This window comes from Oncorhynchus keta, chromosome 1 (assembly GCF_023373465.1).
Source record: "Oncorhynchus keta strain PuntledgeMale-10-30-2019 chromosome 1, Oket_V2, whole genome shotgun sequence".
In the NCBI taxonomy this organism is placed as follows: domain Eukaryota; kingdom Metazoa; phylum Chordata; class Actinopteri; order Salmoniformes; family Salmonidae; genus Oncorhynchus; species Oncorhynchus keta.
The window spans coordinates 14,650,634-14,664,755 of NC_068421.1; the positions used below are offsets into that span (position 1 = coordinate 14,650,634).

General features: G+C 50.0%; 1 protein-coding gene across 5 annotated transcripts in view; it reads right to left on the reverse strand.

Moving 5' to 3' along the window:
* LOC118381439 (roundabout homolog 1-like) overlaps positions 1–14,122 on the reverse strand; it is a 611,139-nt gene that overhangs the window by 46,833 nt on the left and 550,184 nt on the right. For all 5 annotated transcript variants that reach the window (XM_052508183.1, XM_052508051.1, XM_052508220.1 and 2 more), the window contains 2 exons: positions 13,865–14,036; positions 7,098–7,301 (listed from right to left, as the gene is read on the reverse strand). In XM_052508183.1, coding sequence (XP_052364143.1) covers positions 7,098–7,301; positions 13,865–14,036 — 376 coding nt within the window. The remainder of the gene's footprint in view (positions 1–7,097; positions 7,302–13,864; positions 14,037–14,122) is intronic.

The following is a 14,122-nucleotide window of genomic DNA, read 5'->3' on the forward strand; positions in this document are numbered from 1 at the left end:
ATTCAATAATTGAATATCCCTTTGAATATGGTGTTGTTAATTATGCTATTGATGGTGTATCAACACACCAGTCACTACAAAGATACAGGCGTCCTTCCTAACTCAGTTGCCGGAGAGTAAGGAAACCGCTAAGAGATTTCACCATGAGGCCAATGGTGACTTTAAAACAATTACAGAGTTGAATGGCTGTGATAGGAGCAAAATGGGGATGGATCAACAACATTTGAGTTACTCTGACAACGTAAAAATCTGTCTTTCCACCCCTGAGCAAGGCAGTTAACCCACTGTTCCTAACCTTGGGTTAAATGTGGAAGACATATTTCAGTTGAATGCATTCAATTGTACAACTGACTAGGTATCACAGGGTGAAAAGAAGAAAGCCTCTACAGAAAAATATTCCAAAACTGGAATCTTGTTAGCAAGAAGGCACTACAGTAATACTGCAAAAAATTGGCAAAACAAATAACTTTTTGTCCTGAATACAAATTGTTACATTTGGGGCAAATCCAACACAACACATTACTGAGTACCACTCTCCACATATGTTTAAGCATAGTGGTGGCTGGATCATGTTATGGGTATGCTTGTAATCGTGGAGAACTGGGGAGTTGTTCAGGATGAAAAATTAATTAATTGGAGATAAGCACAGGCAAAATCCTAGAATAAATTCTGGTTCAGTTTGCTTTCCACCAGACACTGGGATATGAATTCACCTTTCAGCAGGATAATAACCTAAAACATGAGGCCAAATCTACACTGGAGTTGCTTACCAAGAAGACAGTGGATGTTCCTGAGTGACCGAGTTACAGTTCTGCCTTAATCTACTGGTTGTCTAGCAATGATCAACAATCAATATGACAGAGCTGGAATAATTGTGAAAATAATAAATGGGCAAATATTGCACAATCCAGGTGTGGAAAGCTCTTGGAAACTTACCCAGAAAGACTCACAGCTGTAATCACTGCCAAAGATGCTTCTACAAAGTATTGAGTCAGGGGTGTTAATACTTACTTTTGTAATTAGATATTTCTGCATTTAATTTTCAACAAATTTGCTAAAATGTCTTAAAACATATTTTCACTTTGTCATTATGGGGTTTTGTGTGTAGATGGGTGAGACATGTTTTATCCCTGTTGAATTCAGGCTGTAACACAACGACATGTGGAATAGGAATGAAGGGGTATGAATACTTTCTGAAGGCACAGTAGCTATCACTGATGTACGGCGGGCCTCACCTCTTCAGCTCCTTTTATTTATGTAAACACAACCTTTCAAATGTCTCTTTAATGCCACAATTATTTCCTCTTGTTTGGGTTCCTGCTCTTTTCCCCTTGAAGCTCAGAGCAGCTGAATAGATTGGTCCGTTTGGACTCTTTTATCTGTTTGCGTTTCGACTTTGAAGAGGAGAGAGATTGACACTTGGCATGCGAGGTGCTCGTGAGAAATATTAACATGATTGAAATCAATCAAATAACCACAGTGACAAGAGACCGTCACAGACAGCTTATTCACTGGCTGGATGAGACATCTTGGCGGTGTTACTAATGTCACACAGACCCACCAGACCCACGCACAAACCCAAGAACAAACACAGGTGCATAGGCACGCACACACACGCGCACACGAGCACGCGCACACACACACACACACACACACACACACACACACACACACACACACACACACACACACACACACACACACACACACACACACACACACACACACACACACACACACACTCTTCCAATTCTCCACAACTCCAATTCAGCCCACTTCACACTGAGTGCAGCTTGTTGCTTCATGTGGTTGCAATTATCCTCTTCTTCTCTTCTCAAAACATTCTTGGTTACCAGTTCCAACAAAGACCATGGCCTCTTGTGGTTTTAAAGAGCAAAAAGAGGGGGTTGAGAGAAAGAGAGAGAAAGACATATTTGCCTGCTGTGCCCACATGAGCTCAGAGAGTTACAGAGTTAATGTGAGGAAACACTGATGCACTGCTCGGCTCCTCTGGAAGAAGGAAGGGCTACTTAAAGGTGTGTGGAGCCAACCTCAGCCTCTACAGTAGCCTCTCTCTCCTTCTCTACCAACCTCAACCTCTACAGTAGCCTCTCTCTCTCTCTCTCTACCAACCTCAACCTCTACAGTAGCCTCTCTCTCCTTCTCTACCAACCTCAGCCTCTACAGTAGCCTCTCTCTCCTTCTCTACCAACCTCAACCTCTACAGTAGCCTCTCTCTCTCTCTCTACCAACCTCAACCTCTACAGTCTCTCTCTCTCTCTACCAACCTCAGCCTCTACAGTAGCCTCTCGCTCTCTCTCTACCAACCTCAGCCTCTAAAGCAGCCTCTCTCTCTCTCTCTCTCTCTATCAACCTCAGCCTCTACAGTAGCCTCTCTCTCTATCAACCTCAGCCTCTACAGTAGGCTCTCTCTCTACCAACCTCAGCCTCTACAGTAGCTTCTCTCTCTCTCTAACAACCTCAGCCTCTACAGTAGCCTCTCTCTCTACCAACCTCAGCCTCTACAGTAGCCTCTCTCTCTCTACCAACCTCAGCCTCTACAGCATCCTCTCTCTCTCTCTACCAACCTCAGCCTCTACAGCAGCCTCTGTCTCTACCAACATCAGCCTCTACAGGAGCCTCTCTCTCTACCAACCTCAGCATCTACAGCAGCCTCTCTCTCTACCAACCTCAGCCTCTACAGCAGCCTCTCTCTCTACCAACCTCAGCGTCTACAGTAGCCTCTCTCTCTCTACCAACCTCAGCCTCTACAGTATGCTCTCTCTCTACCAACCTCAGCCTCTACAGTAGCTTCTCTCTCTCTACCAACCTCAGCCTCTACAGTAGCCTCTCTCTCTACCAACTTCAGCCTCTACAGTAGCCTCTCTCTCTACCAACCTCAGCCTCTACAGCAGCTTATCTTTCTCTCTCTACCAATCTCAGCCTCTACAGCAGCCTCTCTCTCTCTCTCTCTCTCTCTCTCTCTCTCTCTCTCTCTCTCTCTCTCTCTCTCTCTCTCTCTCTCTCTCTCTCTCTCTCTCTCTCTCTCTCTCTCTCTCTCTCTCTCTCTCTCTCTCTCTCTCTCTCTCTCTCTCTCTCTCTCTCTCTCTCTCTCTCTCTCTCCCAACCTCAGCCTCTACACCAGCCTCTCTCTCTACCAACCTCAGACTCTACAGTAGTCTCTCTCTCTACCAACCTCAGTCTCTACAGTAGCCTCTCTCTCTACCAACCTCAGCCTCTACAGTAGCCTCTCTCTCTACCAACCTCAGCCTCTACAGCAGCCTCTCTCTCTACCAACCTCAGCCTCTACAGTAGCCTCTCTCTCTACCAACCTCAGCCTCTACAGCAGCTCTCTCTCTCTCTCTACCAACCTCAGCCTCTACAGCAGCCTCTCTCTCTACCAACCTCAGCCTCTACAGTAGCCTCTCTCTCTACCAACCTCAGCCTCTACAGTAGCCTCTCTCTCTACCAACCTCAGCCTCTACAGTAGCCTCTCTCTCTACCAACCTCAGGCTCTACAGTAGCCTCTCTCTCTACCAACCTCAGCCTCTACAGTAGCCTCTACCAACCTTTGTCTCTTCAGTAGCCTCTCTCTCTACCAACCTTTGTCTCTTCAGTAGCCTCTCTCTCTACCAACCTCAGCCTCTACAGTAGCCTCTCTCTCTATCAACCCCAGTCTCTTCAGTAGACTTTCTCTCTCTACCAACCTCAGACTCTACAGTAGCCCTCTCTCTACCAACCTCAGTCTCTTCAGTAGCCTCTCTCTCTACCAACCTCAGCCTCTACAGTAGCCTCTCTCACTCTACCAACCTTAGCCTCTACAGTAGCTTCTCTCTCTCTCTACCAACCTCAGCCTCTACAGTTGCCTCTCTCTCTACCAACCTCAGCTTCTCTCTCTACCAACCTCAGCCTCTACAGTAGCCTCTCTCTCTACCAACCCCAGCCTCTACAGTAGACTTTCTCTCTACCAATCTCAGCCTCAACAGTAGCCTCTCTCTCTACCAACCTCAGGCTCTACAGTATCCCCTCTCTCTACCAACCTCAGCCTCTACAGTATCCCCCCTCTCTCCATCCTCAGCCTCTACAGTATCCCCTCTCTCTCCCAACCTCAGCCTCTACAGTATCCCCTCTCTCCCAACCTCAGCCTCTACAGTATCCCCTCTCTCTCCAACCTCAGCCTCTACAGTATCCCCTCTCTCTCCCAACCTCAGCCTCTACAGTATCCCCTCTCTCTCCAACCTCAGCCTCTACAGTATCCCCTCTCTCTCCCAACCACAGCCTCTACAGTAGCCTCTCTCTCTCCAGCCTCCGGGCACAGCAGATTACTGTTCTCACCAAGTCTTCAGAGGTCCTACTGTGTGGCTACAAGTTCCGCTCTGACTGCCCTTTGATATCAGTGACTTTACACCGGAGTACCCGGCAGCAGATATTCTACAGTAACATAAACTAATGAAAATGCTATTGTTTTCTTTGAAAAAAGGCATCTTTATATTCTAATTCTAACAACCAAAATATTATTTTTGTGAAAGCATATATTGAATATATGTATTACACTGTCGGGATTTGCAGTCAAAATGACTGCTCATTGGCTGAAACTGATCACCCGTGAGGCCAGGCTGTTCTTGTATTAAAAACCTTGTATGTGGGCATAACATGTGGGCACTGATTTATTTTTAACATACCACACAATCCTTTCCCATAAAGATGACCAACCCTGGGACCTCTTCATCTGTCTCACCATAGCAACACAGAGCAGAAGTTAATCACACTACTGTAGCACACAATGCAGTCAGCATCCAATATATACATATAGACCTTATTCCTTATGCAAATCAAGGCCTCTGCTGTAAGTTATGTAAGTCTGTAGAGATACCAAACTCCAGTATGTTCACTATAAACCCATATTAATGTTCAACTATGATAGAGCTCCAAGGTATGAACCACCAAGGCCAGAAACAAAGGTTTTCCAAAGCAAGGACAGAGTTTCTAGATGAGTCCAGGTTTCCATGACTCCCAATAGTCAGAGTATCAGTATGACAGAGGTCGATTCGGACTTCAACCAGTATATTGTCCGTGTCTCTATGTTGAATGGTGTACCTCTCCTGACCCTGGCAGTCAACAGTGTACCTGAGGTAGGGGTTTGGGGAGGGTATGGGGCAGGCAGCAGCTGCATCGCCTGCAGCCAGCCACATATTAAACCAGGCAGCACAGAAATGAGAGCCTTTAAATCCTTAAACTATTGTGGGCAGAGGTTTGGCATGTACTGAACCCTGTCAGGTAAACAGATAAACCCACTGCAGGTGAGGTAAGCAGTGTCCTCTCCTAGAGAGCACAGAGCATCTGGATAGAGAATGAAAAACACAGTGGTATGGTAAGGAATCTCTTGCAACAGTATGACACAATGTTTCAAACTCTAACAGTCATTTGCATCAAAGGCTTTCACTGAAAACTATTATAAAAGTATACTTCAAGCTTAACATTTTTTAGTTTCTCCTTGATTTATGCTCGTCGTGGCAGGTTGTTCTGTCTTCCCAAACACATTCCGATGGGAACTGCTAACAGAAACTGGTGGGACCGGAAGATGCACTTCAAAAGAAGAACTACACACGCAAAAACACCCTGGCAGGATCAGAGAGAGGGAAATATGAAACAGAATAGAAAGACACCACTGCGGGAGACAGGTCCATTTTTCACCTGCAGATGTTCAAGGGCTTTAAACTTTCTCAAAGTACTAGGGACTCTTTTCAGATGATAGACCTCACCTCAACTCAAATGGCACTGTATGATGCAAGACTTTCATATGAGAGGAGGGATTCCTGAGGGGATGGAGGGATTCCTGAGGGATGGAGGGATTCCTGAGGGGATGGAGGGGACTGAGGGGATGGAGGGGACGGAAGGGATGGAGGGATTCCTGAGGGGATGGAGGGATTCCTGAGGGGATGGAGGGATTCCTGAGGGGATGGAGGGATTCCTGAGGGGATGGAGGGATTCCTGAGGGGATGGAGGGGACTGAGGGGATGGAGGGGACGGAGGGGATGGAGGGATTCCTGAGGGGATGGAGGGATTCCTGAGGGGATGGAGGGATTCCTGAGGGGATGGAGGGGACTGAGGGGATGGAGGGGACGGAGGGGATGGAGGGGACGGAGGGGATGGAGGGATTCCTGAGGGGATGGAGGGGATGGAGGGGATGGAGGGGACTGAGGGGATGGAGGGGACGGAGGGGATGGAGGGGACGGAGGGGATGGAGGGATTCCTGAGGGGATGGAGGGGACTGAGGGGATGGAGGGGACGGAGGGGATGGAGGGGACGGAGGGGATGGAGGGGACTGAGGGGATGGAGGGATTCCTGAGGGGATGGAGGGGACGGAGGGGATGGAGGGGACGGAGGGGATGGAGGGATTCCTGAGGGGATGGAGGGGACTGAGGGGATGGAGGGATTCCTGAGGGGATGGAGGGATTCCTGAGGGGATGGAGGGGACGGAGGGGATGGAGGGGACGGAGGGGATGGAGGGATTCCTGAGGGGATGGAGGGGACTGAGGGGATGGGGACGGAGGGGATGGAGGGGACTGAGGGGATGGAGGGATTCCTGAGGGGATGGAGGGATTCCTGAGGGGATGGAGGGGATGGAGGGGAATGAGGGGATGGAGGGATTCCTGAGGGGATGGAGGGATTCCTGAGGGGATGGAGGGGATGGAGGGGACTGAGGGGATGGAGGGGACGGAGGGGATGGAGGGATTCCTGAGGGGATGGAGGGGATGGAGGGGATGGAGGGGACTGAGGGATTGCTGGGGGGACAGAGGAGATGGAGGGGACGGAGGGGATGGATGGATTGCTGGGTGGGACGGAGGGATTGCTGGGAAGACGGAGGGGATGGAGGGCTGCAATTGAGAGCTCAGATGAGAGTCCCTACATGGATGGAGTAGTAGTAGGAATCACACAATGCCAATTAATCACTGATACAAGACAAGCTATTCTATTGTTCATCCTATTAACTATTCCATGTGGTGTTTGTTAGCCTGATTCTAGATCAGTACTTGAGGACACTTTGAGCACGTGATTCCAGTGTGCTGCCATTAGATGAGGCATGTTGTACTGACCCTTGCGGATGCCTGCGTAGTTAGTGCTGAGGCCATTCCTCTTCTTACGCTGTCGGTAGAGCCAGATACTGAACACCATGAGGATGATCCAACAGGCCGCTCCTATCCCTGCTATGAAGGCCGGCTGCTTCACCACCTCGCTGATCTGCTGGGACAGGGTGTTCTCTGGCTCCAACACACCCTCCGTCATACGCCCCGATGAGTCTACAGGGGGAGAGAGGATGGAATTTAAGAAGGGTGAAATAGAGGTGGAGGATGAGGAAGTGAGAGGTGAGAGGTGAGAGGTGAGAGGTGAGAGGTGAGAGTTGAGAGTTGAGAGTTGAGAGGAGAGGAGAGGAGAGGAGAGGAGAGGAGAGGAGAGGAGGAGAGGAGAGGAGAGGAGAGGATGGTGGAGAGTGAGGAGGTAAGAGGAGAGGGGTAGAGAGAGGATGGTGGAGAGTGAGGAGGTAAGAGGAGAGGGGTAGAGAGGATGGGATGGTGGAGGGTGAGGAGGTGAGAGAAGAGAGGGCAGGAATAGGAAAGGGTAAGAGAAAAACAGGGGGAGAGAAGGGTGAGGAGAGGGGTACAGTGTGAGGAGAGGGGTACAGGGTGAGGAGAGGGGTACAGGGTGAGGAGAGGGGTACAGGGTACAGGGTAAGGAGAGGGGTACAGAGTGAGGAGAGGGGTACAGGGTGAGGAGAGGGGTACAGGGTAAGGAGAGGGGTGCAGGGTGAGGAGAGGGGTACAGCGTAAGGAGAGGGGTGCAGGGTAAGGAGAGGGGTACAGGGTGAGGAGAGGGGTACAGGGTGAGGAGAGGGGTACAGGGTAAGGAGAGGGGTACAGGGTGAGGAGAGGGGTACAGCGTAAGGAGAGGGGTGCAGGGTAAGGGTAAGGAGAGGGGTACAGAGTGAGGAGAGGGGTACAGGGTGAGGAGAGGGGTACAGGGTGAGGAGAGGGGTACAGGGTAAGGAGAGGGGTGCAGGGTGAGGAGAGGGGTACAGGGTAAGGAGAGGGGTGCAGGGTAAGGAGAGGGGTACAGGGTGAGGAGAGGGGTACAGGGTGAGGAGAGGGGAACAGGGTGAGGAGAGGGGTACAGGGTGAGGAGAGGGGTGCAGGGTAAGGAGAGGGGTAAAGGGTAAGGAGAGGGGTAAAGGGTGAGGAGATGAGAGGAAGAGGAAAGAGACAGTGATGGAATGGAATGGGGATTTAAAGGCAGAGAGGGGACAGTAAGAGATGGTGAAGATGCAAAGAATGGATTGGGACAATGGGAGACGGTCAGGAATGACAGAGGGCGAGAGCAGGTCGAGTGTCAGAGGGGGAAAGGAGGAGTGAAGGGAGACGGTCAGGAATGACAGAGGGCGAGAGCAGGTCGAGTGTCAGAGGGGGAAAGGAGGAGTGAAGGGAGACGGTCAGGAATGACAGAGGGCGAGAGCAGGTCGAGTGTCAGAGGGGGAAAGGAGGAGTGAAGGGAGACGGTCAGGAATGACAGAGGGCGAGAGCAGGTCGAGTGTCAGAGGGGGAAAGGAGGAGTGAAGGGAGACGGTCAGGAATGACAGAGGGCGAGAGCAGGTCGAGTGTCAGAGGGGGAAAGGAGGAGTGAAGGGAGACGGTCAGGAATGACAGATGGCTAGAGCAGGTCGAGTGTCAGAGGGGGAAAGGAGGAGTGAAGGGAGACGGTCAGGAATGACAGATGGCGAGAGCAGGTCGAGTGTCAGAAGCAGAAAGTGCACAGGAAAGAACAAGGGAGGAACAAGGGAGGAAATGGGAAGCAGTAAAGGAAGGAGAAAGAGAAGAAAGTTATTCTTAACATGATCATTTTAAAATGTTTATTTAACCTTTATTTAACTAGGCAAGTCCGTTAAGAGCAACTTGTTATTTACAATAACAGCCTACCCCTGGCCAAACCCGGACGACTCCACCCTATGGGACTCCCAATCACTGCTGGTTGTGATACACCCTGGGATCAAACCAGGGTCTGCAGTGACACCTTTAGCACTGAGATGCAGTGCCTTAGACTGCTGCAAAACTTCAGAACGAGTGGAAAAGCCTGAAACGGGGAAAGATATGAAGGAGGGGGTAGAAAAAGCTAAATGAAGTCAGCGAAGGGCAGAAATATGAACGTTCTCTTTTCTTCGAACACACAAAAGACTTCTTTCTTCTCTGCAGATGAGTGTACGGCTGGGCTGTGGAGCTGCAGAGATGGAGCGGGCTCACTGCATTATAAAAGGCTTTCAGAACCCAGAACGGAGCCCAGTCAACAATAGCAGATCAATAGACAAAAGGTCTCAACCCAGGAGATTTAAACATGATCTATTCGTATCAGAGTTGAACCAGGAAGCACACTACCTGGAATGTTCCACACACCCAGGAAGATATAAAGAAGTATGACCACACACTGAGCAATATTCTATGAGTTATTATTACACCAAATGAGGTCACAGTAGTACTAATATAAACATAGTACTAGTCATTAGCACACTATAGCACTTGAATGTGCAACTTTGGTATGTCTTTCTGTTGCTACTTCTCTACTACTCAAAATGAGCCGTCAGAACAAGTGATCACACTACAAAGGCCTGTTTTCTTCATGTGTCTAGTCTCTCTGTGTTTCTCTCCCATGCCACGCATGAAAGAGTGCTCATTTGTCTCCCCTAAGCAATTTCTTCATGTTCAACTTGGTTTCTAACTTTCTTCATCTCTTTTTTTTCTCTCTCTCTTGTTTTATGTTGCAACCACTTTAATATTTACAGACTCACTCTGTCAGAGGCAAACGGATCTCCCAAAGTTCCTCTCCCTCCCTCCCTCCCTCCCTCCCTCCCTCCCTCCCTCCCTCCATCCCTCCCTCCCTCCCTCCCTCCCTCCCTCCCTCCCTCCCTCCCTCCCTCCCTCCCTCCCTCCCTCCCTCCCTCCCTCCCTAACTCCCTCTCTCTATCTCTCTCTCCCTCTCTCCCTCTCCCCCTCTCTCTCCCCCTCTCTCTCTTGTCTCTCCTCCCCCACTACTATGTGGATTTCATGCCTGTTTCTCTGAGGAGGGAAGCAGAGTACGACTGTGACTAAACAATCCTCAGGGACTTTACAGGTATCTGGGCTGCTGTGCCATGACACAAACAAGCCCGAAGTGTGACAAATGCATTAGGGTGAAGCGCTGGTCCCGCAGGCGCGTTTCTACACTCAACAGGCGCCGATGGAAGTCCTCAAGTGAAAGAAATGGTATCAGTCACAGCTTCCTGCTTCTCCATGCCCATCACAGCCCAATTTAACACACACAGACACACAGCTGTCCCTCTACAAAGCACACAGCTTCCTGCTTCTCCATGCCCATCACAGCCCAATTTAACACACACAGACACACAGCTGTCCCTCTACCAAGCACACAGCTTCCTGCTTCTTCATGCCCATCACAGCCCAATTTAACACACACAGACACACAGCTGTCCCTCTACCAAGCACACAGCTTCCTGCTTCTCCATGCCCATCACAGCCCAATTTAACACACACAGACACACAGCTGCCCCTCTACCAAGCACACAGCTTCCTGCTTCTTCATGCCCATCACAGCCCACTTTACACAACACAGACACACAGCTGCCCCTCTACCAAGCACACAGCTTCCTGCTTCTCCATGCCCATCACAGCCCAATTTAACACACACAGACACACAGCTGTCCCTCTACCAAGCACACAGCTTCCTGCTTCTTCATGCCCATCACAGCCCACTTTACACAACACAGACACACAGCTGTCCCTCTACCAAGCACACAGCTTCCTGCTTCTCCATGCCCATCACAGCCCACTTTACACAACACAGACACACAGCTGTCCCTCTACCAAGCACACAGCTTCCTGCTTCTCCATGCCCATCACAGCCCACTTTACACAACACAGACACACAGCTGCCCCTCTACCAAGCACACAGCTTCCTGCTTCTCCATGCCCATCACAGCCCACTTTACACAACACAGACACACAGCTGTCCCTCTACCAAGCACACAGCTTCCTGCTTCTCCATGCCCATCACAGCCCACTTTACACAACACAGACACACAGCTGTCCCTCTACCAAGCACACAGCTTCCTGCTTCTCCATGCCCATCACAGCCCACTTTACACAACACAGACACACAGCTGCCCCTCTACCAAGCACACAGCTTCCTGCTTCTCCATGCCCATCACAGCCCACTTTACACAACACAGACACAAAGCTGCCCCTCTACCAAGCACACAGCTTCCTGCTTCTCCATGCCCATCACAGCCCACTTTACACAACACAGACACACAGCTGCCCCTCTACCAAGCACACAGCTTCCTGCTTCTCCATGCCCATCACAGCCCACTTTACACAACACAGACACACAGCTGCCCCTCTACCAAGCACACAGCTTCCTGCTTCTTCATGCCCATCACAGCCCACTTTACACAACACAAACACACAGCTGCCCCTCTACCAAGCACACAGCTTCCTGCTTCTCCATGCCCATCACAGCCCAATTTAACACACACAGACACACAGCTGTCCCTCTACCAAGCACACAGCTTCCTGCTTCTTCATGCCCATCACAGCCCACTTTACACAACACAGACCCACAGCTGTCCCTCTACCAAGCACACAGCTTCCTACTTCTCCATGCCCATCACAGCCCACTTTACACAACACAGACACACAGCTGTCCCTCTACCAAGCACACAGCTTCCTGCTTCTCCATGCCCATCACAGCCCACTTTACACAACACAGACACACAGCTGCCCCTCTACCAAGCACACAGCTTCCTGCTTCTCCATGCCCATCACAGCCCACTTTACACAACACAGACACACAGCTGTCCCTCTACCAAGCACACAGCTTCCTGCTTCTCCATGCCCATCACAGCCCACTTTACACAACACAGACACACAGCTGCCCCTCTACCAAGCACACAGCTTCCTGCTTCTCCATGCCCATCACAGCCCACTTTACACAACACAGACACACAGCTGCCCCTCTACCAAGCACACAGCTTCCTGCTTCTCCATGCCCATCACAGCCCACTTTACACAACACAGACACACAGCTGCCCCTCTACCAAGCACACAGCTTCCTGCTTCTCCATGCCCATCACAGCCCACTTTACACAACACAGACACACAGCTGCCCCTCTACCAAGCACACAGCTTCCTGCTTCTCCATGCCCATCACAGCCCAGTTTACACAACACAGACACACAGCTGTCCCTCTACCAAGCACACAGCTTCCTGCTTCTCCATGCCCATCACAGCCCACTTTACACAACACAGACACACAGCTGTCCCTCTACCAAGCACACAGCTTCCTGCTTCTCCATGCCCATCACAGCCCACTTTACACAACACAGACACACAGCTGCCCCTCTACCAAGCACACAGCTTCCTGCTTCTCCATGCCCATCACAGCCCACTTTACACAACACAGACACACAGCTGCCCCTCTACCAAGCACACAGCTTCCTGCTTCTTCATGCCCATCACAGCCCACTTTACACAACACAGACACACAGCTGTCCCTCTACCAAGCACACAGCTTCCTGCTTCTCCATGCCCATCACAGCCCACTTTACACAACACAGACACACAGCTGCCCCTCTACCAAGCACACAGCTTCCTGCTTCTCCATGCCCATCACAGCCCACTTTACACAACACAGACACAGCTGTCCCTCTACCAAGCACACAGCTTCCTGCTTCTCCATGCCCATCACAGCCCACTTTACACAACACAGAAACAAGTTGTCCCTCTACCAAGCACACAGCTTCCTGCTTCTCCATGCCCATCACAGCCCACTTTACACAACACAGAAACAAGTTGTCCCTCTACCAAGCACTCTGCACTGCTGTTTCATGTTGTTATCATTTATTCCTCCTTTACCGTGAGCAGATTTGTGGCAGCTCAGATCTGTGGAGTATTCTAACGTAGGATCTTAAATAGCCTGGGCTATAAGAGGGAAGAATGAATTATATTCATCCCATGAAGCTATAATGGATCCTGTGTAAGGACGTAAAGGCAGGACTGACTGACGTGCTACATTGGATCTTCCAGCCCCTCCAGTACCGTGATCTTGACAGGCTAGTTAATAAAGGGTTAAATAAAAACATGCCATCACAAAACACACACTTGTGCTAAAGTTCCTGGTTTATTGCTCTTGTTAAACACTAGAACATTGCCTCCTTGAATGGAGAACAGAACGGAGCAGACCAGATCACAGCAGGGTGGGGCGGCCAAGCAGGAATCTCATGTAACGTTTCCTCACAATGTCACTCAGGTGGAAACTGTTGAGGCTGTACACTGACAGAGTGGTAAACACGGCATTAAAATAGATGATCATTATGAGTGTCACTGTCAGTCAGGCTCATCAAGGATTGTTTATGAGGGCTGACGTGGATATAATTGGTACGGTAATCATTTCAATTACACATCTAACCACTGTTCTAGACAGAACAGGAGAGCAGGCAGGGGCACGAAGGAATGGAACGATGACATAATACTCCTTTAACATTCATATGACAACTGAAAATGCGGATTAGTGTGCTCTTCAGACTGAGATTAAAGGGAAGTCAATACTACAAAATGTCCATTGACTATATTCCAGCTGTTGCGGTTGAAGAAGGTGGGGAAATTATTAGGCAGTAAGCCTTGGAATCCACGCTGTACGAAGTTAACAAGTGAGGACACATAGAAGAAGGATATGTCTCTCCTCTTCCTCCTTTTCCACCTGAGGGAGAATAATTGTACTTGGAACTCCTGCAGAGAACTGCAGACCAGAGTTCTCCTCCACTCACCTATCTGGAAGAAGGTGACATCAGACTTGACCCCTGGGCCTGCCCCAGTGCTGGCTGCGACCTCCACACTGTAACGGATCCCTGGAGCCAGGCTGGGGATCAGCAAGGAGAAGGTAGAGCCGTCCACCGTACGGTTGATATGGTATCTGCTCTCATTCCCCAAACACCAGATCTGACAGGACAGAGGGAGAGAAGACCTTATAACTGTGTTCTGATGGTGGTGTGACAAGTATGTCAAGTTGCTGGTTGATGCTAAAG